The sequence below is a fragment of the Xenopus laevis genome, chromosome 3L (genome assembly GCF_017654675.1).
Source record: "Xenopus laevis strain J_2021 chromosome 3L, Xenopus_laevis_v10.1, whole genome shotgun sequence".
Taxonomy (NCBI): domain Eukaryota; kingdom Metazoa; phylum Chordata; class Amphibia; order Anura; family Pipidae; genus Xenopus; species Xenopus laevis.
In genome coordinates, this window is record NC_054375.1 from 24,232,102 (window position 1) to 24,258,460 (window position 26,359).

General features: G+C 40.8%; 1 protein-coding gene across 1 annotated transcript; it reads right to left on the reverse strand.

Moving 5' to 3' along the window:
* Nucleotides 1–4,723: 4,723 nt before the first annotated feature.
* LOC108710775 (required for meiotic nuclear division protein 1 homolog) lies at nt 4,724–26,087 on the reverse strand. Its single transcript, XM_018251935.2, has 12 exons — nt 25,955–26,087; nt 22,325–22,780; nt 20,448–20,556; nt 19,925–20,000; nt 11,936–11,975; nt 11,093–11,193; nt 10,629–10,735; nt 9,402–9,466; nt 7,863–7,939; nt 7,353–7,473; nt 5,481–5,597; nt 4,724–4,931 (listed from the first exon to the last, which is right to left on the reverse strand). Exons 2-12 carry the CDS (start codon nt 22,763–22,765, stop codon nt 4,899–4,901), a joined length of 1,287 nt encoding a protein of 428 aa, XP_018107424.1. The 5' UTR covers nt 22,766–22,780; nt 25,955–26,087; the 3' UTR covers nt 4,724–4,898.
* Between the last annotated feature and the right edge of the window lie 272 nt (nt 26,088–26,359).

Sequence of the window (26,359 nt, forward strand, 5' to 3'; positions counted from 1 at the left end):
CCTGCCCTCCTTATAGAAGAGTGATACCCAATCACCATTCTGCAAACAAGATGCTGCTCACCAAGCTCCCAGTGGCCACTTACACTCAGGTGTTTCTTCATGTGGTTCTTTGCAGTGGATATTTCATGCAGTCCACTGCAGGAACCGCATGATGGATGGATAATTGATGGATGGATGATTGATGGATGGCTCCGCACCTTGCTATATATACCTTGAGATTTATGGTGCACGGCTATCTACCAAACTCTTTGGGTTCTTGATTTACACTGGTTGAACGGATGCACGAAAAGTTGACAGTTAGCAGCCCTCCAGTATTACAAGGCCAGAATCTGCACAGAGGTGTGAGTAAAAAATCAGGGGCATTTGTCCGGGGGGCAGTTAGGCTGGGGGGAGCCTATGATTAAGTGTCCCTGGATGACACGAAACACGTAAGGCTTTATCTTTTAGACATCTGTGTTCCAGAGTGGTGCCTGCCTGTTATCGAATTGCTGAGGAGGGAGGGGGGTCTACCCGGGGGGAGGTTTTTTTTTATTACGGGTTGAACTCTGCTTTAAGTGGGTCTAATGATTGGCTATTCCCCTTATATTGTGCTTCTGGCAGGGACTGTTAGAACATGCCCACTAGTGATGTGGGAGTTGAAAAAAGCTCGACTCGCACCCGACCTGTACCTGTGCCTGCCCGCACCCAGCTTCCCCCCTCCATTTATAGACCGACAGTGACCCGCCCCACCAATGATGTCACAAAAGGGTTCTCCTGAAGATGTTTCTTGACTGCGTGATCTGTGCTGTATAATCAGATAAAGTTGAGTTTTTGCAGCAGCGATTTTGTCATGGCATTTTTTTGCTCTGACTTTTTCTAAAAGAATTATTGATAAATGAGTTTGATTCATGGACGGGATTTAGGACAATTTGCTTTAATAAAAACTAAGATACATTTGAGTTTTAGTAAATAACCCCCTAAACGTCTCATTAAGCACCCTCCCTGTTGCAGCAATTGGTTCTTGCTGTACCTCAGATTTTCAGTTCACAATATAGCACAGATCAAAAAATTTAAAAATTTACACCAATGCCAGTCAGGTGCTTGTAAGCGTTGTCACAGTCCAAAGACAAGTGGTAAAACCTTTTATTTCTGTCAAATGAATGATCTGACTCAAAATGTTACATCTTCTTATTGTTATACTATACTCAAACTTCACACTTGCCAACATCTGAAAAACTAAAGGAGGGACAAAAAGCTCGACCACTTATATTTATGGCCACACTCCCAATTACCATGGTCATTTTACAAAATATGGCAGGTTATGAAAGTTTGAACACATTTCTGTGCAATGTTTAGTGCAGTTTTGATAATAATAGTGAATTGCCCTTTAAGCTGCAAGTTCTCCCAAGAGACCTGCATATCTTAAATAGTTGCAATTGTATCTTTGCTTTTATCAAATTGTTACAAAAGTTTCTAAGTGCAGCTGCTGACTGTTCTGGACTCTTGTTTTAATTAAGTTTCAGAAACAATTTTCTGGTGTTACTGCAGGAGATCAAAGAGAAAGTTGGGACATTTCAGTAAGAAACCTGGGACTGCGGGCTGAGCTGTCAAAATCGTAGGGATGCACGAATCCAGGATTCGGTTTGGGATTCAGCCAGGATTCTGCCGTTTTCAGCAGGATTTGGATTCATCAGAATCCTTCTGACTATGCATATGCATATTAGGGGGAAGGAAAACACATGACTTTTTGTCACAAAACAAGGAAGTAAAAAATATTTCCCCTTGCACATGCAAATTAGGATTTGGTTCGGTATTCGGCCGAATCTTTCACAAACGATTCATGGGTTTTGCCGAATCCAAAATAGTGGATTCTGTGCATCCCTACAACAACAGGACAGTTGGGAGGTATAAAACTTACTTGTGAGATAGTCTACAATATCAGTGAAACAGAGTTTCCAGCCAGATCTTGCTGCTAATGAAATCTGGCCAAAGATAAAATAAAAAAATACAGTATCTATATATTTCACACTGACCAGCACCTGGGAGAACATCTGAAACTGGTCCTGTGTGCAGCCACTCTTACAATACTGGAGTAGGTTGTTGTCAGCTGCAGAGCCAACAACAACCTTTTAAGAAGATTTGCCATCTGAACCGCAATTCATAGAGAAATAAGGACTTACTTGAAAAAAATGCTGTAGTGTTTATGAAAGCTGTTTATTTCATACACAGAGACAATAAAAGGCTTTTGGTCATTATAGCTAAATGGAAATAAAACAAATATATATATATACCTGTATATATATATATATTATATAGAGATATATATATATATATATATATATATATATAGATATATATATATATATACACACACACACATATACACACATATAAAGTATTGTTACTCTTATTGTTAGCCCTCTGTCCCACGTTGTGGTCCAGTATTTGGTTTGGTGACCTTATTACAAGGATATAGATTTACAAAATCATTATCACCATGAACCAACACTCTTTTTCTTTATTGAATGTCTCCAGGCAGTCGAGTAGATAAAGATGGATTGTCATTCTATTGCACACCTGCACAAAGGAGGAAGTAGTCGCAAGAGTATTGCTCCATGAAGCTCACTGAAAAGTACCCCCGGATGGTGCAGTTTTTTGCAGAAACAACAGCTGGGGTTTCAGGTAAACGATTTTACAATCATGGTTGGGGGGGGAGAATGCATTATTTTAAACAACTTTTCAATTGGTCTTCATTATTTATTTATTTATTTTTTAATTATTTGCCTCTTCTGACTCTTTCCAGCTTTCAAATGGGGGTCACTGACCCCATCTAAAAAAAATGTTCTGTAATGTTACAAATGTATTGTTACTGCTACTTTTTATTACTCATCTTTCTATTCAGGCCCTTACCTATTCATATTCCAGTCTCTTATTCAAATCAATGCATGGTAATTTGGACCCTAGCAACCAGATGCTAAAAACTGCAAACTGGAGAGCTGCTGAATAAAAAGCTAAATACAGTAAACTCAAAAAACCACATATAATAATAAAAAAAATTCTCATAATATCACTCTCTAGATCAGAGTAGAAATTAACACAAAAGGCGAACAACACCTTTAACATTTGGCATCTCCCAGTGTTTTAGACTTTCTTAATCCTATAAGGACAGAAAAGAAAACCTGTAAGTAAAGGAGCCCTAATGTGTTTTTCTCTGACCTACTTGCTACAGAGTAGCATTCAAGTGTTCTAATCCATGTAATTTCTTGGTCTTTTTTAGATAGGGATGCATCAAATCTAGGATTCTTTTCGGGATTCGGCCTTTTTCAGCAGGATTTGGTCAAATCTTTCCCCGGTTAAAATATGCAAATTAGGGGCAGGGAGGGAAATCACGTGACTTTTTGTTACAAAACACCCCTAATTTGAATATGCAAATTAGGATTCAGTTCGGTATTTGGCCAAACCTTTCGCGAAGGATTCGGAGGTCCGGCCGAATCCAAAATAGTGGATTCAGTGCATCCCTGTTTTTAGATAGTGTGCATTCATAGATTCATATTTAACCCCATGTATAGATTTAGATCTGAAATCAGACACAAAGTCCAAATTTATATCAATATTTTCTGCTACAAACTCCGATTAATTCCACTCAGGTTTTTTATTCTTATTTATTATTAAATATTTCGGATTTTTTCATCTGATTTTCATGATTTTCAAGATTTTTCCAGAATTTTCACGTGAGAACTCTGAAAACTTTGGGGTATTGCACGAAACCCAGTGCACATCAAAAAATCATTGGGACTTCTCCCATTGACTTATATGCAACCTCGACAGGTCTGAGATGCCAGATTTTCAGATTCAGACTTTTCCATCCTCAGGGTTTAATAAATGCTGAAAATTTTGTGATTTTATAAAAGTCTGATTTTATAAAAAAGAACACGTATTTTTTGTGATTTTTGCATTTGGAGTTTAGTAAATAACCCCCAGTGAGTCAAACACTTGGGGGCACATTTACAAAGCTCGAGTGAAGGATTCGAATTAAAAAAACTTCGAAGTGTTTTTTTGGCTACTTCGACCATCGAATGGGCTACTTCGACCTTCGAATCGAACGATTCGAACTAAAAATCGTTCGACTATTCGACCATTCGATAATCGAAGTACTGTCTCTTTAAGAAAAACTTCGACCCCCTACTTCGGCAGCTAAAAGCTACCGAAGTCAATGTTAGCCTATGGGGAAGGTCCCCATAGGCTTGCCAGCGTTTTTTTTTGATCGAAGGATATTCCTTCGATCGTTGGATTAAAATCCTTCGAATCGTTCGATTCGAAGGATTTAATCGTTCGATCGAACGAATAATCCTTCGATCGTAGGATTAGCGCTAAATCGTTCGACTTCGATATTCGAAGTCGAACGATTTTAGTTCCTAGTCGAATATCGAGGGTTAATTAACCCTCGATATTCGACCCTTAGTAAATCTGCCCCCTAAAGTTGCCCATGCATTGGATGATGGTTGGCAGTTTATTTTCCCCTGCATGAAGGCATGCTGACAGTTTGCCTTACTGATATCAGCCACATCTCTATCAGGTTTCGTCAATGCAGATGACCTGTGCCAAATAGTCGCAGTAATCCAATTTCGCCCAACTCAGGCAAATATGTTGCCAAATAAGTGGATCTTTTCCCATTTTGGAGTATTAGAGATAAACAAAATGAATTGTAAACCATGATGAAAACATGACCGCGTAGACCAACAAATTGCATTGACCATTGTTCCATGATTTCGTTTTTTTTTGTTGTTGTTGTTGTTAAAACAATTACAAAATAAGTCTCTCCCACATACACAATTATGTTCATCACATTATAACATAGAAAAAAATAAGCAGGTGCTTTTTGGAGTTTTTATGAACATTTTCAAACTGACATCCTTAATTTAAAATAACACTCTTGCAAGCTCAAACATAACCTGTGGGAGAATAAAAAAAAATGTATATTAGCAACTCTTTACTATGATACAGGCAATCCCTAAACATGGGCATTTACAGAGCAGAACGGTTGGGCACTCTGGAAGATATTAGGGTTATTGTGTGACCACCGCTACAAGTATGGGATGCTCGGCGGGGCAGTTTTAACAACCCAACCTGCGATTCCATTACAAGACAACGTGATGGCTCATTGGGTGGCACTTCTGCGTTACAGGGCTGGGAATTATCTCCAATTAGTGCATATTCTCCCAATGTCTGCTTGGGTTTCCTGGGTCCTAAAGAAACTGACCATAGTGTGTGTGAATGTGATAGGTACCTTATGTAAGTTCCAATGGGGCAGGGACTAATGTGAATGATTAACAGTGTCTTTAATAAACATACCAATGCTATATAAATAAAGAAGGAAAATAATTATATATCAGTTGGGTTGCCATTTTATATGATGGATACCTCCTACAGTATACAGGATATTCTGTACTTTGATAATGGGTTCAATAGTAAGCGCTGTGCCTGCAACATAATATCATTACCTCAATGGTGATCAGTATGACAATCATCCATTCTAATCGCAATGCGTGCTTCTCATTTAGATGGTTACGCATTAAGTCTGTCAGTTCTGTGCAATGCTGAAGTTTTTCATTTATTACCTAAGATGTAAACACAATTAACACACATATATATATATATATATACTCTTTCCAAAGAGTATCCGCACTCCAAGGCTGTTGCTAGTGGCGGGGTGCACGGTGATTGTATGTATATCAATTGTCAGCAGACCAGCACTCCCTTTTTTTAAAATGTAATACTATTTATTGTCATGGTATCAAACTGCTGACGTAATAGAGTAGAGCCCCCACTTTACATTTTTCAGGGGACCAGGAAAAATTATGTAAAATCAGAAAAAATGTAAAATGAGGGAAATTTGTTAAAGCAACTTATTCTTTAAGAAATCAAAGGATATAACCACAAGAGTCAGTTTTAATTTGAAATAAAATATTTACTGCGTTAATGTGAGGGGTTAAGCATTGCAGCTTTAATGTTACACTATGGGGGGGAGAGGGGGTCATGTGCAAGGCCTCTCTGTCACATGCACTACCTGAAGTAATAAGTGATTTGTTTTTACTGTATAGGGTGCAGTTTAATTGGAACTGACTATTTCCAAGCAGAACCATGGCAGAATATTCATCTGAATAGTATTATAAACCTCTTTATTTTACTAATAATAACATTCATGGAGGACAAACATACATTTTTTGGGAACATCAGAACAACATTTCCATGTAAAATCTGGGAAAACATTATGTAAAAACAGGGAAAAGTACCCATTAAAATGCATTATAAATTGGTGGGACCACAAAAACACAATGTGAAATGTGGGAAAACATAAAATCAGGTTGAGGTTTCACTGTATTGGTTTTGATATGCCTCAGATTTGTAACCTCCTATGGCTTCCCTTGTCATGTAACACCTACAAGACTTCTAGTTTCCACTTTTTTAAGCAGCGAGTATATTATCAATTACAATATTACAGAAACAATTTACTGGTGTTTGTAATTGTGCTGGGGGGCAATTGTATAAAGAGTTGAACTGAAATAAAAGTGTGAGATACTGGTCAGCTGCCATATAAATATATCTAAGAAGTATACTGCACAAATCTTCCTACCAGAGATTCCTACTTCCCTTAAAAGACACCCGAGAAGTAACTGTGTCTATGAGTGGGTTTAATACACTCAAGGCCTGTGAGTGCTACCTTTATATGTGTATATGTATATATAAGAGAAACATTCAAAAGATAGATTTTTCAGTCATATACTACTGACCTTTGTCAGACCTTTGTTTTTTGTGGCTTTAAATAACTTTGTTATTTCCCCCCCCCCTGAGGCAATCGGAGAGATTTAAAAACTTTTTTTTGCCTACCTCTGGATCAACTAGTAGTTAGGCAGTTATATACAGCAGGGCCGGAACTAGGGGTAGGCAGAGTAGGCACGTGCCTATGGTGCAAAGCTTGGGGGGCGCCAGGTACGTACCTTCCACTACTGCCTACCCCAGTCCGGGCCTCTGAATCCGACTTTGCTGTTGCCAGTGAATGATGCGGGTGTCAGTGCGCATGCGCGAGCTCACCGGGAGGGGGTGACGCTGTGGGTCATCGCGCATGTGTAGGCGTGCGCTTGTGTAGGCGTGCATGCGCACGCTCATGTAGTGGCTCGCGGCGGAGGGGCGATGTGGCCAGCTGGGTTGGCCAGGCCCTGATATACAGACCTAAAGTTGAGCTTGATGGACGTGTGTCTTTTTTCAACCTAACTTACTATGTTACTATATAAAGTCATTTTAAGCCACGCTATGTTATGAAAACATACATAACATAACAAACAAAAACCCTGTTACAATAAGAAGGAGCATACCTTCACTCTGCGGTTTATGCTGAGAAACTGGCAGGTCTTATCATATAGGTGCTCAAGGTTCTCCCTGTCCCAGTAGAAATCTGGAGTTATTAGGAGGTCTGAGCTCAGATTTATTCGATGTCTGAAAGAGAACAATTAGTGCTGGAGTTGGTTGGTCATAGGTACAATTATTTCATATATTAGCTGTACAGCCTGAAGAATAATTGGACCTGCAGCATATTTGGTCAAGCATGTTGAATTACACGCAAACAGAATAAAGGGGGTCCCTTCAGTGCTGCTGCCTAATAACTAGTTACTAATAACTAATAACTACTTCCTTGCTGGAAAAAAAAACAAAATGAAAAAAAATAACTCCAAAATTTATGGGATATCACTTTCTGAACCAAAACACCAGTTGAAGTCTGTGCAGAGTGGCTCTATTAAGGCAAACATGCTGCAAAAGAATGTTCTGGGTGCACAAAAAGCCATTAGTACCCTTTATACATTATATTTAAGTGAAATAAATGTTACCTTAATGCAAAAAGCTCTCCAATTTTCTGCATGACATCATCGTGAGACAGCTTGACTTTTTTTCTTGCTTTCAGCATCTGTTAAATATTATCATTCATGTCAATGACACAAATCATAAACTATGAACTCACTAAAAGCATCTTTTTTATTTGTTACCTACAGACACCATTGTTTGCAAATGTGTGTTAAGGAAACTGCCAGAAATGCATTAAAAAATATGCAAAGTTTCATGATGACTTCCTTTTTTACTAGTGTCTGCTGACTTTTGTCACATCCAGTGCACATCTATGAGAACTTTGAAATGTTGTTTGGATAGACCTTCTTGTGATGCTATTAGATTGCAGATAGTGATGTGCAGGTCAGGTGAATCCCAACCCTAACCCACCCTTCACCAACCAACCCCCGCCCAAGCCCGACCTCCTGCTTCCATTTTAAGGCCCACACCGCCGCCCTGCTGATGACGTCTCAAAAGAGGCAGGCAGGAGGTGTGCATCTTTAAAAAATCAAACAGGAAGTCGGAACCCTGCAGTTTCAGGTGGCTGGTGGGAAGAGCAGGAAGAAGAGCTCAACCTAGCAAATAGAGGTGCGACGTCGGCCCGAACCCGCCCGACCCGCAGGTCCTGCGGGTATCGGGCTTACCCGCACATCACTTTAGTGCATCAACAAGGAATCAATATAACAGGATGTGTGAAGCTCCCCAGCTCTCCCACAGTCTGCCTCTAAGATCTGCTCATTCAGACAATTAGCCAAACAAACAGAACAATGCTATGATTGGCACAAGCTGACAATATCTGAACATTTGTTCTACTGGCTCATCTGTAGAATAAGTTGTCTCCTGTAGGCCACAGCTATCCAAATGAACAGTCTTGGGTTGCCATGGCTTGCATCAACCAATATAATTAACAGGTTAATGAACGGGTTATTTAATATTTTAAAACACAGAGTATAGTTCAGATATGGTAGGCTTATACTACTATTGGCTTATCTGGCATTTGTGTTTTTTTTCATTAGATATTAAAAGACAAGGACATAACTGCTAACCCTGGCTAAGACACTCTCAAAATTTACCTAGAATCAGCACTTCTTATCTATGACCTCTATGCGATGCAGGTGCATTTCAGTCTATGGTGAATTCCTCTGCTGAGGCAAGCAATAAAGCAGTTCTGCTCAAATGTACAAAAGCAAATATATATACAGGTATGCTTCTATACATATTTAGTCTATATTTAAAGGGGTTGTTCACCTTCCAAACACTTTTTTTCAGTTCAATTGTTTTCACCAGAAATATAGACTTTTTTTTCAATTACTTCCCATTTTTTTTTAAATTATTTCAGCTGCTTTTAACCCTTCGCCTGCTAAGCACGTATAGTGTATCTGCTGGTAGGCAGGGGCTTTAACTGCCGCATCTGCAGATATTTAGCAGTATTGACAGCACCCTGGGCAACAAGGCTGGAGGGCTTTCACGTCAGTCCTGCGACAGGATTGTTGCAGGGCCGACCTTTAGGAGTAAGAAGCACCGAAGTGCTGCAAATGACTTACCTCTGGGATTGATTGAATTGATGCAACAAAGGTATCAAGCGTAGTCTCCCAAATTGCCAGCTTTACTGCCAAAACAGCCCAAAATGAAATACATTAATGCCATACAAGAATTAAGAAGAAAATATAAGAATATATATTCGAATCTGGCTTTTTATTAGTAAACTGTAGATTACATGCTCAGTTACATAGCCAGTGTTTCACCTGAGGCAGCACTGAAACATTTATATACAAGAAGTGTTCTGTGCCTTGTTCCAAAAATATACTGACCCTCTGTACATATATGACCCCCTGATGCACAACTGGGATCTGCTAACGGGGAAGGCTCTACTTATGTTACAAGTCACCTTCATAGGAACTTTTTGACTTTTTGATAGGTTTCCTTGGAAGATTCAGTTAACCCATTATAAATCAAAATAGGTGAGATTGTCTATGTGTACCCTGCTTTACACTCTCGTCCAGAGCTATGCTCAATCTTCCTGCACAGAGAGAGAAGGCAGAGGTTACAAGTTCCCATTGGGTGTACTGACTGCAGGGCATAGTGTTTATTTAATATATTATGCCCCATGCTAGCTACTGCTGTGCCTATTGTCTAGTTTAAGGCAATGACAAATGGGAAGATTTAAAAAGATAAAAATTGCTACCGTGGGTTACAAAACCCCAAAGAAATTGGCTTTTTGCCGTTCACTTACCTTGGAATCGCAGCAAGTAAATTACATTACTTACATTACAAAAATATTATGTAAAATCCAATAAAACATCATCATGTAAAACCAGGGAAAAGCACTCATTGAAAAGCATTATAAATAGGAGGGACCACAAAAAAACAGGGTACATGTATGAGATCTGTTATCCAGAAACCCGTTATCCAGAAAGAACTGAATTACAGAAAGGCTGTCTCCTATAGACTGCATATTATCCAAATAATCCAAATTTTTAAAAATGATTTCCTTTTGCTCTGTAATAATAAAACAATACCTTGTATTTGATCCAAACTAAGATATAATTAATCCTTATTGGAAGCAAAACATCCTATTGGGTTAATTTAATGTTTAAATAATTTTCTAGCAGACCTAAGGTATGAAATTCCAAATTACAGAAAGATATGTTAACCAGAAAACCCCAGGTCTTGAGCATTCGGGATAACAGGTCCCATACGTGTACTTAAAATTGTGGTTTCGCTGTATTTGCTTTCTAAAATAAAACAGGATTCCACCCAGAACAACTCACCAGAAAGGCAGAGGGCATTGGAAAAGGCAAACTTCTCTAAAATCACTTCTTCCAGTTCCAGCTGTGTATTCAACACTATCTCCCCATTTACAAGCTTTGTGTGTCCCCTGCAAAATAAATCTAAAATGCTCTAGATATTTTATGTTCCTCACACAAATTTGTAACATATTTTGTAATGCATACATATTGATTTGCAGAAGTAACACCTGTCCTTTAAAATCAGAAATATATAAATTACAGACAGCTTCTTGCAACATTTATTTATACCATTACACTAAAAATAACGTAGTCAATTATAAGAACCAGAGTTGGCACCAAGAAGCTAGCAATGAGTTATATGAGCAAAAGGCTGACTTTGATGGAGCTGATATAGCCCTATGCACAGCGATATTTATGGTTAAGCAGTTAATAACAAACAGGAGAAACAGCATAGGGAGCAATATGAAAACACCCTTGCATCTTACTCTCTAAAGTTATAATTTATCTCTTCGTTCTCCCAGTGAACCAAGGCAACCTCATATGGCTGAATTTCGTGTCGTTCTAGGATCTGAAGTGTATGCTTCATCTAAGGAAAAAAAATCAATATCAATACGGCATTCTTCACATGAGAAGACAAAATTAAATAACAGTAAACACTATGGTATACACAGAATTGTCATCAGATTCACTGTCCCTAGAGATCTGGGTACATTTTTATTAATTTATTCACTATTAATTTCATGCTTTGGAATCCATCCTTGATGTTGTACAACTACACCTCCTACCATGCTTTATTCCTTTGTATGTTAGCGTATGGTGGAAGCCGCAGTCCAGCAAGACAAAGCATTTTGATGGCAGAACTCCAAAGTGTATTTGGATCATTTCATACCTGCAAAATGTGAAGCCACCAAGGTAACAGCTACTGCAGGGCACACAGGTGGATAAAGGACCCAGCTATGTTCCAATTGATGTTTGTAAAACACATCAGCCTGGCAAGGATGTGGATGCCTTGAATACGGTTCAGAGCAGCCCAGTAGATTCTAAATATAACTGGTCAAGCCTCAACTTCTCTTGCCTGACTTGAGACATCCTCATAAAATATTAGTAGGACAGTGCAATCTATTTATGTGCTGCCCTTTTGTACAAATCTAAGGCAAGAAGTATGCCATGTCACGCTTATATGTGTAAATGGAGAAACTGCATAAAACAGACAATATCCTCATAGGCTACCATTAATGGGAACATACAAAGACTTTTCGTCCCTACAAATATATGAGATATAGCAAGAAATGGTTGTTCCAATTACATATAATTTGCTACATACTCACAATTCTTTCTTCCACATTCCAAAATACAACGGCCCCTTCCCTAAAATAATCACATTAGTGTTAGTGTTTATTTGTGCTTTCATTATCACTTTTGCTTCTGAAAATGGCAATCACTATTTTAAAGGCACGCTAACACTGTTTGAAGAACAGTTTATTCATTGCCTGCCGAAATGCCAACCTAGATTCAAAATGAACCGGATGCATCTTGGCCACACATTCCCTGCCCTGTTCCACTTTGGACTATATTAAAGACCTGTGATGAAACTTTGATGAAAATTCTAAATATTTCAATAGTGAGCGTAAGTTAGGTTTCAGGTACAAATTACTAACTGCAGGTGACCAGGTTGGGGGCCTAAAATCAGGATGACTCCTAAAAAATACAAGTGAGCTGACATCCATGTCTGTATAAGGGAGAGCAGCTCCATTGATATGGGTTGTTTCTCACAAGCTGTGCATCAGAATGTTTAAAGAATCACCCTATATCATCCTCAAATTTTGTTTCAGTATAGCCATCCTATTTTCCCAATTTGAACAGAAGAAAGCAAGCAGCCAACAGACGTTCTAAAGTTTCCTGAGTTACCTTAAAAAGGTTTAAATATTCAGAACCTTATACGGCTATGCTGCCATGTAATGTGAATCTGAATTAATTACTTATCAAACTTGTATTATATATATATATATATATATATATATAAAGCAAGCAGAATGGAACGCACTCCTAAAATAGTAAGAAAAACCTGGGTGCTAGTCTGTAGGTCAGAGATACAAAAATGCAATAGTTGACAGCACTCCAAGGAAAATACACGATGCTTGAATAATCAAATAGTGGAGGTTTTATTGAAATCCAACGTTTCGGCTCCACACAGGAGCCTTCGTCAGGGAACAAACACACAGTGCACAAAACAGAGTTTAAATGAAGCCAAAATGGCGCCAAAACAGCAGGCATGTAGTGCCTGTCAATCATCATTAAGAGGTTAAAAACAACAAACCCGCTGCCATTTGTCTGTATACCTTATGTATGTGGCCATTATGTATAGGAGACCATGGGTGCGTCCTTCCTTCCCCCTGTGAGTAGCCGAATGCCGTCGCTCTCCTTGGAGGAACCCGTCCTTCATGCTGGAGCGGTGGATCGGAACCACTGTGTTCCGTCGGGCTGCCGAGAGTAGACGCTTCACGTCGTTGCTAGGCAACCCAGAGCGCGCAACCGTAGCAGTGTGCATTGGACCCTAGCAACGCAACCAGTCCGACACACGGACTCCTTGCTTGCCAGGTAGGGTGCAGGTTTGACACGGGCCATCAGTGGGGACAGGTGGGGCGGACCGAATTAACCAATACCGCACCGGCTTTGATTCAGTCGGACCTTACCCCCACTCCCTCTGGCTGCCAAAAAGTAGCAAGTAGGCACGGCGCTCCATTGCTCAGGTGCCAGCATAATAAACGCTACAACGCTTCTCCTCTCATAGGCTTTGTCCACATCCAGCATTGGGTTCTGACAGGTTCTGTTATGCCTGCGGGGATTAATCGCTAGTGCTTGCACCATCTGGTCATAGGGTAGGGTTAGCCTACTCAATTGATTTGGCCAACATAAGGGGTACATGGCAGGGGTTAGAAAGTGTACTGATAAGGTATCTAGCCCTAAGATGTTAAAGGGACATATTGACATGTGACACAACCAAAAAAGGTAAAATGGTTTGAGACAAACATTAGCACATTGGAACATTAGGTCTACATTCTAGTAATTATATAGGGGACTTAACTAGCATGACATTAATAGGACAAAAGCAGTATCTTCCAGTAGTCATAAGAAACACCCCAAGGGGAGTGTTTCATTAAGTCCTCGTGGGGCCAATGTTTCAAGGCGATAGATCCACCGGGACTCTCTTCGAAGGAGGGCTTGGTCCCTGTCCCCCCCTCTTGGAAGTGGGGGTTGGTGGTCAATGGCCATACATCTAAGCGTTGGCAATGAATGTCCTTTGCTTAGAAAGTGTTTCGCCACTGGTTGTCCCGCTTTGTGTTCCTTCAGGGCTTTGCTGATCGACGATCTATGGTTAGCAATTCTTTCTCTCAGGGTAGTACATGTTTTCCCCACGTAGTAGAGACCACAGGGGCATGTGATGATGTACACCACGTACGTGGACGTACAGGTCAAGCGATGTTTGATGCTGAATCTTTTGCCTTTGTGTGGATGGGGAAAGTCTGGTCCAGTTAGCAGACATCTACAAGTGGTGCAATCAGGGCATTTGTAACACCCCAGTTTTGTTTGTTTTGTTAGCCAGTTAGTGTCTTACTATTTTAGGAGTGCGTTCCATTCTGCTTGCTTTACATGGTCTAACCCTTGTTTGGGGTTATTCTCCGGATCTGCACCCAGCAAATTCACATTGGACAAGAAGCACTACTACCCTGGTGCTCCTGGCCTCTGTGAGTTCTCCCAGACTCGCTTGCAACATTGTATGATTATTGCCACGTTGAAGGAGGTTTTCGGAAACAAAGTATCTACCCTGCAGAAGTATTCAGTGTCAAGCCTATCTACAGCTGGACTGTCGTTTCAATTGCTGCACTATTTTTTCATTTTGATCCCTTTGAGTAACCAGGGATGGCGGAGGATTCCTCCCAATTCACTCTGGACATTGATACAAATTTGGATTTTACATTTACACAGCAGGATGCAGATAGGATACTTTTCACTGAGACTCCATTGGACATAGCTGTGAACAAACCTAACAATGACATTTATCATGATTTGCTCAACCTAAGGAAGAGGGAACTAGATCTACAGCTGCATGGGATATACCTCTCTAACTATCATCGACAAAGATTGATTCCCAGGGGCTTTAGGATCTCAAACATACCAACCATAGGCCGCAGTAACCCAGAATTCTGTGGGAAATGGTGCGGCATCCTCAACAGATGCTCCTTTGACCTTATACTACTAGTGGTAGAGCAAGTGGGCAAAGAATTAACAAATATCAAAGGCGATATCGGGCGATTGGAGGAACAGTATCTGGAAACCCTTAGGACCGACAACACGCTCGATTGGATCAACAAACTGCAAGTTGCGATTGACAAACATAAACAGGACCTAACCGTGTTTAAACAGAATAAACTGAAAAAGGTCTCTGAGGATTACAAAATGAAAAGAGTGTACGGCTGGCTGCTCGGACTAAGACCAGATAACCCCAGGGCACGGTTCCTGAAAAGAAGACGACTCCCAAAAACCCTTCAAACACTGGACAGCTCCGACCAATCGACGGATTCTGACACAGGAGCTGACAACAACACATCTAAGCCTTTTTTAGGGGTAAGAACACGGTCCAAAAAGGACACAGGAACGGAAGGAGGAGGAGAGGGACCACCAGACGGGGGGGCCATAAACCCCAAAGGCAAACCACCAAGGGGCCGGAAAACGTAGTATTTAACCTGAGCAAGCATTTACTCACACCCGGAGAAATCGCCTTGCTTTCAAAGGGTCTTTCGTTTGTACCCAGCAACTCCCCAGATACTTTTGACCTATTGATAGACGTCCACAAATTTCAACGCAAATTGAAACTAAAAGAACATTTTAGAGACTCTCCAGAGACTGGGAGTAGTCAGTTTAAGAGTAAGAGCACATTTGAACCAACTAATACCCCTGCTCCAATCAAAACCTTTGGGAATATTCTCATCAATGACATTAAAAGCAGACCTACTCAGGCCTCCAAACAGAACAATCTGACTCCAGCTGAAAGACTAGCTATTAAAACCCTACAAGCAGACGAGACATTGATCATAAGACCGGCAGACAAGGGGGGCTCAATTGTCCTCTTGGATCGGGCATATTACAAAGAAGAACTACTGGGACAACTCTCTGACCACAATACGTATAGGTCATTACAAGGGAACCCGACTCACAAGTTTAAACGGGAAATTGATGAAATCTTGTCTCTGGCCCTTAATGCTGGTTGGATCGATCAGAGCACACTCAAATACCTAACGACTACATTTCCACGGATACCAATTATTTATACCTTACCGAAGGTACATAAGTCGCTATCCAGTCCACCCGGTAGGCCAATCATTTCAGCTGTGGGTTCCTTGTACCAACCCGTGGCCACATTTGTGGACCATTTCCTTCAACCACTAGTACGTGCCATGCCCTCCTACACACAGGATTCGAGCCACGTCATCAGGAAACTCAAGGATCTTGACATCATACCTGATGACTGCCTGCTAGCAACGATGGATGTCAAAAGCCTTTACACCATAATCCCCCATGACCAGGGGATCCAAGCCTGCAAAAGAGCTCTCATTGCCTCCCCACCGGCCAAAGTACCCATAGAGTTCTTACTACATCTGTTGGAACTGACTCTGACCAGGAACTTTTTTAGATTCGACAAATCATTTTACCTACAGATCTCAGGAACAGCAATGGGCAGTGCCCTAGCTCCCTCCTATGCAAACTTGTTCATGTTAGACTTCGAGACGCAACACATCTACCCACAAGTAGGTAAGTCGATATTATTGTACTTTCGCTATATTGACGATCTGTTTTTCATTTGGTCTAATACGGAGGCAGCTCTTATGGATTATCATCAGTATCTGAACAGTCTTGATACACCCATCAAATTTACACTTGAGTTCGATAAGAACTCCATCAATTTCCTGGATCTCAACATTTTTCTACTTGACAAGAAAATTGGAACCAGACTGTTCAGAAAACCCACGGATAGGAATACTATACTACATGCCGCCAGCAACCACCCCCCGTCGACAACTAGGGGCATTCCATATTCTCAGTTCCTGAGGGTAATAAGAAACAACAGCGTAAAAGAGACAGCTGACGAACAACTAAAAGACATGTTCAATAGGTTCGTGGAAAGAGGATACCCAATAGAGGTGCTACACACACAAATGAAAAGGGCTCTACAGCACTCCCAAGAAAAATTGCTGTCCACAAAACCTGACTCGAAGGGTGCTAAAAGCCCATTGATCTTTACAACAACTTACTCCTCAGCATCACGCCATATAAAAGAAAGTGTTAATAAACATTGGCCCATGCTGAACATGGACGACTCACTCTCTCTTCACAAAGCACCAAAACCCATCTTTGGATACAGAAGGGATAAAAGTCTTAGAGACCTGCTAGTACGGACGGACCTCAGTAAGGCAGCCACGAAAGACACTAACTGGCTAACAAAACAAACAAAACTGGGGTGTTACAAATGCCCTGATTGCACCACTTGTAGATGTCTGCTAACTGGACCAGACTTTCCCCATCCACACAAGGGCAAAAGATTCAGCATCAAACATCGCTTGACCTGTACGTCCACGTACGTGGTGTACATCATCACATGCCCCTGTGGTCTCTACTACGTGGGGAAAACATGTACTACCCTGAGAGAAAGAATTGCTAACCATAGATCGTCGATCAGCAAAGCCCTGAAGGAACACAAAGCGGGACAACCAGTGGCGAAACACTTTCTAAGCAAAGGACATTCATTGCCAACGCTTAGATGTATGGCCATTGACCACCAACCCCCACTTCCAAGAGGGGGGGACAGGGACCAAGCCCTCCTTCGAAGAGAGTCCCGGTGGATCTATCGCCTTGAAACATTGGCCCCACGAGGACTTAATGAAACACTCCCCTTGGGGTGTTTCTTATGACTACTGGAAGATACTGCTTTTGTCCTATTAATGTCATGCTAGTTAAGTCCCCTATATAATTACTAGAATGTAGACCTAATGTTCCAATGTGCTAATGTTTGTCTCAAACCATTTTACCTTTTTTGGTTGTGTCACATGTCAATATGTCCCTTTAACATCTTAGGGCTAGATACCTTATCAGTACACTTTCTAACCCCTGCCATGTACCCCTTATGTTGGCCAAATCAATTGAGTAGGCTAACCCTACCCTATGACCAGATGGTGCAAGCACTAGCGATTAATCCCCGCAGGCATAACAGAACCTGTCAGAACCCAATGCTGGATGTGGACAAAGCCTATGAGAGGAGAAGCGTTGTAGCGTTTATTATGCTGGCACCTGAGCAATGGAGCGCCGTGCCTACTTGCTACTTTTTGGCAGCCAGAGGGAGTGGGGGTAAGGTCCGACTGAATCAAAGCCGGTGCGGTATTGGTTAATTCGGTCCGCCCCACCTGTCCCCACTGATGGCCCGTGTCAAACCTGCACCCTACCTGGCAAGCAAGGAGTCCGTGTGTCGGACTGGTTGCGTTGCTAGGGTCCAATGCACACTGCTACGGTTGCGCGCTCTGGGTTGCCTAGCAACGACGTGAAGCGTCTACTCTCGGCAGCCCGACGGAACACAGTGGTTCCGATCCACCGCTCCAGCATGAAGGACGGGTTCCTCCAAGGAGAGCGACGGCATTCGGCTACTCACAGGGGGAAGGAAGGACGCACCCATGGTCTCCTATACATAATGGCCACATACATAAGGTATACAGACAAATGGCAGCGGGTTTGTTGTTTTTAACCTCTTAATGATGATTGACAGGCACTACATGCCTGCTGTTTTGGCGCCATTTTGGCTTCATTTAAACTCTGTTTTGTGCACTGTGTGTTTGTTCCCTGACGAAGGCTCCTGTGTGGAGCCGAAACGTTGGATTTCAATAAAACCTCCACTATTTGATTATTCAAGCATCGTGTATATATATATATATATATATATATATATATATATATATATATATACAGTATATTGTGAGTCAGCCCCAAAGCTCAGGCAGCAGCAGCCCAGAGTATGTGTTGTGAATCTGCAGAAAAAAAGAAGGGAGCTACTGGGGGCATCTCCAGGGTGTAACAGATCTTCCCTGCTAAAGGGCTGTGGTTGTCTTGGGCTGGTACAGAACCTCAAAACATAAGGTGTAGCATTTCTAGAGGAATCATTTGTTGAGCATTACTTCTCATTATGTCTGCTCACTTTACACTGGAATGTACAGCAGGGCCTTGTTATGGAGGTTGTTCTTTTATGTAAAAGGGAAAATAAAAACGTTAATTGATAATCTGATCAATGCAGCTTCCTAGTTTAGGTGGCCATACACGATAAGATCTGCTCGTTGGGAAAAGTCGCAAGCCAATATGCGCACCAAAGGCAGATCGACATCGGTTAATCAGGTTGTTCAGTCCTAGCAGGGGCGCGCCGCCAATGAGGCGAGCTGAGCCGCTCACCTCAGGCGGCAGCGCCTGAAAGGATTCCAGGGGCGGCAAAAAGCGCTCCTGCACCTTTAAGAGCCGAATTTCCAGTTTTTGAACCGGAAATTCGGCTGTACTATTGCGAGAGAGCGCAATTGCGCTCTCCGCAATAGTGTTTCTGCCTCCCCTCCCGACGCGTAAGTTGGTGAGGGGGGTGGCATTGCAGGAGCCGCCTCAGGCGGCTCCTTAGTCAGAATCGCCGCTGAGTCCTAGGGCTAAACGATCGGATTACAACTAAGGAAATTGGCGCCAAGAAAAATCAAACCTGCCCCATCAATATCTGCCCGATTTTTGGCCATATATAGATCAGTGAGACCCATCGGAATGCCCCACACACGGGCAGATAAACTGCCGAATTGGACTAAAAGACCGATATCGGCAGCTTTAAAGAGATACAGACACCAGAAAATATCCTTTTTTTTGTATCTGTCATAATATTGTTTTTGAATGCTATTTATAATTTTGCCATAAAAGTATTTGTGTGATGCTTTTATGTTACCTTTCTTGCCCCCGTGCTCCTCTAGGAAGGGCTGCCATATTTGTGCAGCAATAGTCCATTAGCATTACAAATTCTAACTGACAGGCTGAGAAGAGACAGTCAGGTTGGCAAAACAGTCAGGTTTAGGAACTTCATGATCAACGTGACCCATATGCAACTTTTAATGTAGATTAATATTTTGAAGAAAAAAAAATTTAGTGCCATTATCACTTTAATCTGCCCGTGTATGGCCACCCTTAGTGAAGCATTAGCTGATGTGCAGCCAGTGGGAACAGTACCAGCATTCATTTTGGGTTCTGTTATTTACCTGAAGAAAAAGACCATCCCTGAATCAGTGTCTTTGGCACCATTGTCCACTCCAAAGAGCACCACATTCGAAGCATCTGCAGATAAATAAAAATTCAGAAAGCCAATGTATTTACCAATATGGTCCAAACTAACAGTGTAAACTCCATGCTACTGACAAAATGAATGCAGGTTACGTTGTTGTACCCTGCTAGCCAGTAAAAATGTTACAGGGCAACCCTATTGAAATAAAAAAAATAGCAAAGTGGTATAAAGGTGATACCTTTATTGGCTAACTAAGATAATCACAGCAAGTTTTCATAACATTTTAGTTCCTAAATCAGCTTGAAAAAGGAACTTAAATGTTCTGAAAGCTTGCTGTGATTATCTTAGTTAGCCATAAAGGTATCCCCTTTATATCACCTTTTTGTTATTTTTTATTTCAAAAGGGTTGCCATCTAATAAATGAATGCACAAATACTCCAGTCTTTTGGACCTCCATGATATATGCGCCTCATATAAAAAAATATAAGTAAGTGCTGTACCTCTTGGCAGGCTTGGTAGTTCCAAGAACCCATGTGATGCTAAGTCATGGCTTAAGGTCCCCAGATGATATTCATCAGCAGTGGCGAAGGCCGTGCACTGCATCAGATCCTGCAATTTGAAAAAAAAGGCAGAGATAACAGTGAAGTAGAAACTAAAAGAAACAAGAGTCTTAATGCATGAAAAAAAAAGTAAGAGTACCCTTCAGAAATACCATTTGTTACCATAGTACTGCCTGTGCTGTAACTTCTGTATTAATTTTTCTTCAATAATCACACTTTACCTCTGTGTAAGCAGTGCAAGAATCTGTGGCCATCAGACTCAGAATACTGGGAATATCACATATCCACCTGTTCTTATATCAAATAGAGAGTGCAAAACACGTTCTACAATAACTATATCCCCTAATTTAAAGTAGCCTTGATGTTAAATACAATTTAAATTCAAACACAGATCTTTCATGGGGTTAGTTTATCCTCTAATGAACTGTACTATGATTAGGGTTGCCACCTTTTCTGGGAAAAATACCAGACTTCCTATATATTTATCTTTTTTTCCTATTGATAACATTGGGATCAGTCATCATTTTTACCGGCCAGGCCGGTAAAATACCGGCCAGGTGGCAACCCTAACTATGATACATGCTTCCCTTTGCGGCCCTTTAAATTGAGTGATTTTTACATCCAGAACTGGAAAAATAAGCACTGTATGAACAATTGTATGGCCAGATGTATTGGATCAGAGCAATTTGCATATGGCCATATCACACTTATATTCAGCTCATACCCTGATCAAATTCCCATACATGACTTGCTTTAAAGGGGTTGTCCATCCAACTTTTAGCATGATGTAGAGAGCGATGTTCTGAGACAATTTGCAATTGGTTTTCATTTTCTATTATTTGGGGTTTTTGAATTATTTATATTTTTATTCAGCAGCTCTCCAGTTTGCATTTTCAGCAATCTGGTTGCTAGGGTCCAAATTACCCTAGCAACTATGCACTGATTTTAATATGAAATTGGAATATGAATAGGAGAGGGTCTGAATAAAATGGCGAGCAATAAAAATAAGCAATAACAATAAATTTAAAGCCTTACAGAGCATTTGGTTTTTATATGGGGTCAGCCACCCCCATTTTCAAAGCTGGAAAGAGTACAAGGAAATAATTTAAAAAACTATAAAAATTAAATAATGAAGACCAATTGGAAAGTTGCTTAGAATTTACCACTCTATAACACACTGAAAAGTTAACTTAAAGGTGAACCACCCATTTAAGCAGACTGCAAAAATAACAACATTAAGGCATTATGCACAATTTAGGCATATTTACAATGTATCAACAGAATGTAGGTGAAAGTTTCCCTGGTTATTTCTTGTATAATAGGTTCCTAACACAGAGCCAGGCTCCACCACACCCTACAGACTTCACAAACCGACAACCAGTGACCCCTTTATTAGAAAATTGCACTACATGTTTTGGATCAAAGATCCTTCCTCAGGAGCTCACCATAAGCATCTGGTCTGAAACATGTAGTACAATTATCTAATGAAGAGGGGATCACTGGTTGATTTATACGGTTCTCCAGAGTGATGTTTATATCATTGGGAGTTGCCATATGGCTTATCTCTGGTAAAGCATGCTCCATAAAGCTGGACTCAGGGGTCCTAGGTGACCAATGAGCTAGTAAATGGGGCCCCCTGATAACTTAGTAGTACAGGGCCCCATAATTCCTGATGGCAGCCCAGCAGCCATAGACACTTGAGGAATCACATCAAATATGGCAAACATTTTCTTCCTTTCTTTTATAATCAGGAAATGAACAAGGAAATTCAAAAAATCACAAGAAAGATTTTGGGTTCAGATGCAGAAATGTGTTACCGCAGTCTCTGACAGAAGTGGTTGGTTCGTTCTAGAAGGTTGTTTGGTCCTGGGAGATTTCGGTGGTCGCTTAGCTAATGATACAGGCATTGTTTGCTTTGGCGGAGTAGCTGAATATAATCTGTTCCCCTGATTAAATATGTCCGTACTCCGATGTGCAGGAATTGTACTGGTCGTACATTCTGTATGTAAACACACTCTATTGCTCCGCAAGCTGAATTCATATGGGACACGGGCAGCAAGCATCTGGCCAACAGGTAGTCTTTGCACAAATGAGTTGGTCACGCTAGTTGAAATCCACTTTGTTGTTGTACAACAAACCCCAATGTTATAAGGTTTAATGAAGAGTTTGCTTTGTGATTTGCTAAACGGTTTCCTTAGGGTGTCAGTCCTGCACATGTGAGTAACCACCCAGACTGCTCTCTTCATTATTCCTCTCATGATTGGATCTCTGAACTGAAATACAAAAATAAATAAATTAACCATTACATCATTGTTAAATTTGGGTATGGGACCCGTTATCCGGAAACCCGTTATCCAGAAAGCTCCGAATTACAGAAAGGCCGTCTCCCATAGACTCCATTTTATCCAAATTTTTAAAAATGATTCCTTATTCTATGTAATAATAAAACAGTAGCTTATACTTGATCCAAAGTAAAATATCATTAATCCTTATTGGAAACAAACCATCCTGTTGGGTTTATTTAATGTTTACATGATTTTTTATTATACTTAAGGTATGAAGATCCAAATTACGGAAAGATTGGTTATCCGGAAAACCACAGGTGCTGAGCATTCTTAATAACAGGTCCCATACCTTTATAACGTTCAATTATGCAGAGAGATGCCAACCTCAATAAGGTGAAACTCCCTAGAAGGATCTAGCCACACTGACAACACCCAGCTTCACTCACCCCACCTAGTTATGCCATGATAACACCCCAAGAAGGGTCGAAAACAATGATGTGATACCCAAGAATCGTCTTTGAAAAGATGGAAGGGGTCATGTATGAACTTGAGGCTGAGACAGGAAGTTGCACCTGATGCAATGGTACCTTTAAATTAGGGATGCACAGAATCCAGGATTTGGAAGGAATCCTTGTGTCTGGCCAAACCAAATCCTAATTTGCATATGTAAATTAGGGGTGGGGAGGGAAACCACGTGACTTTTTAATCACAAAACAAGGAAGTACAAAAATATTTCACTTTTTTTCTTTCCCACCCCTAATTTGCACATGCAAAGTAGGATTCAGATTCGTCGAATCTTTCATGAAGGATTCGGGGATTCAGCAGAATGCCAAATAGTGGATTTGGTGCATACCTACTTTAAATTTGATGCAATAGGGCTTATAATTGTTAGGAAAGCATCAGTTCTTGCACTCAGCATCAAAATGACGTCTGACTGTGATTCTTTAGTTGCAAGCTTGCTTAGAGAAGCACACTTTGGAAACCCTGGAATGTGTCAGTAGCTTCAGGGTTCCCTTGTGACAATAAGGGTTTTTGAGTACAATTTAGAACAGGAGTCAGGGTGGATGTACCAAGTGCAACAATAGCTAAATGCATGAAGCATATTTGGACGCAACTATCTTACCACTCTTACTCATTAGTAAAAAAAGGTCTGTTTCTGTATGGCAGTTGAAATGCACAATATGCTGTTGCACTGCTTCAGTCATAGTGGGTTTATGCCCCTTTTTTCAACATTAGTGTGATGAATAGCGTTAATAACATATAATAACATAATTTAATAAATGGCAAAATGTAAGTTTTTTTTATTTCTAAGGTGCCTATTTATCATGCTGTTTAAAACATTGGAGAATATGTATCGCCAGTGATGCTGCTCAAAGGTAGAGACGGGCGAATTTGGGGCATTTCTGCGAAAATTCATGAAATGGTACTGGCGTCTAGTTTTTTACGCCGGCGTCTGTTTTTGGACGCTGGCGCAGCTTTGCCGGCGAAAGTGTGCCGGTGTCCAAAAAAAACCCGATGCCGACGTCCGTTTTATTTTGACGTCGCGATTTCGCGCCTGCCAAATAAATTCGCCCATCACAACTTATAGCAACCAATCTGCAATTCAATTCTAACTTCGCCTGCAAGTTAGACAACAATGTTGCTATGGGCAACATTACCGTTGATAAAGGTCCTTATGTTTTACACAGCATGATAAATAGGCCCCTAAGTCTGAAACTGAAAAAAAAAAGGTTACATTCTAATTCCTGTCCTTACAAGCACAATCAAAACAAATTAGATGTGCACTGAGAAGCTCTCTGTATAAACAAACTCTTCCTTGCTCCAAGATGCAGCCTTGGTTTTGACATACAGTGGACTGGGCTGGCCATTTCTTTATCATTGTGCTTGTACAGACAAGAAGTTGAAGTTTCATAATTTCTCCGATTCAATACAAGAAATAACAGAAATATTCAGCACAAGCCATATTCCTGGAACAAATGCTGAACAAATGTGACGCACCCACCCTGTTTTTGCCCTCAGATTTATACCCTAACCGCAGATGTTGATAGAATTCCTTTCCCTGCACATGAGCCAATTTATTTCATCTTTTCCAAACACTAAGCAAGTCAGTTTTGAAATGTCTATAAATATATATTTATGTATTGCATTTAAAAGTGACTTTCTTTCGGTGTTCAAAATGGTGGCTTGAAGATAATTCATATTCTGTTTCTATAAATGCAGGCATGCAGTACCTTTGGCTTGGAGCAGAACCGAGGGGCCAGTTTGGGTTGCCACCTTTGCTGATGGGGGGCAGGGAAGATAACATCGGGGATGAGGCAGTGATGTAAGAACAGGCATGATGACATCAGAGGTGGGCACAATGATGTTGGTTGAGTTATGACACCAGGGCAAGCTTATTGCATCACTTAGATGCAACTAACTGAATTTCTATCCAATGTTTTAAAGTGTTGATGCCCAGTTCAAACAGACGGCAACCCTATATTCTGCTTGATGATTAAGCCCAGTCCTTTAATTACAGGTATGCCATCTAGTATACAGAAATCAGTTATCCAGAAAGGTCTGAAACACAGCAATGCTAATTTAGAAAAAAACATTCTCATTTTGGATTGATTTGTATCTGTAATTGTAAAAAAAAAGGTGAGTATCTTAGTATTTAAATGCTTTTCATGGACAGTATTGGCCAGATTATTGTTCGGGTTTTCAAGAACAGGCCTTACAAAAACCGAACCTTTCGGGTCAAAACCGTACAGATGGCAACCCTAGGGCCAATATCATACTCAGTAATGTAGTTTTAATCCATCACTGAGACCTGGGCTATAATCAGCATGAATGAATCTGACAGAACTAAGACTGTACATTTCCCCAGCTGCAGTAATCCATAGCAGCTAACCAGCAGCCTCCTAATCATCTAGCAAACGTCATATGGGTTGCTATGGGTTACTGGACCTGGGCAATCTTAGTTCCTTCTATTACATCTGGAGATAAGAAGGCAACTGTAACGAGTCTGTTATTTATTAGCTCTAAATTAGATTTCCCTAAGGTTTATCCCTGGGAATAAAGCAACATTGATCATACCTATTTTATAAACCCCCCAACTTAGGATCCTATGAAGGACTGGATGTGAACCCATGACCTTCACAATGGGATAAAAACAGAACCTACCTGTCACTTGAGTTCCCAAGCAATATCCGCCCCTCCTCGCTGTCACATGTTCCATCGAATCCCCACCCCCGTCTGGCTTCCTACGCTCCCCAAGCAGCCTGTCACTGCGCAGCCGCACACGTCTCTAAATGCTTCCTTTGTTCGCAGCAGCTGATTCGCGATAAAGCCAAAGCTTTAGCTAAGGAGAAACCTCTACTTCTTAAGGTAAAACTCTTATTTATTCATTGCTCAGTTTGGGCAGTTTTAGCCCTCAGAATGAAGGCATTTATTGTAAGATTCAGCTTCGTTGGCAAATGAAGGAATGTGCGTTTGTGAATCAGTCAGCGCGTTTACACGGGAGCTGTCATACTTTTCCGGGTAGAGAAAGAGTTTGGTTCCAAGTCTGATCGTGTAAGTATCGCTGCG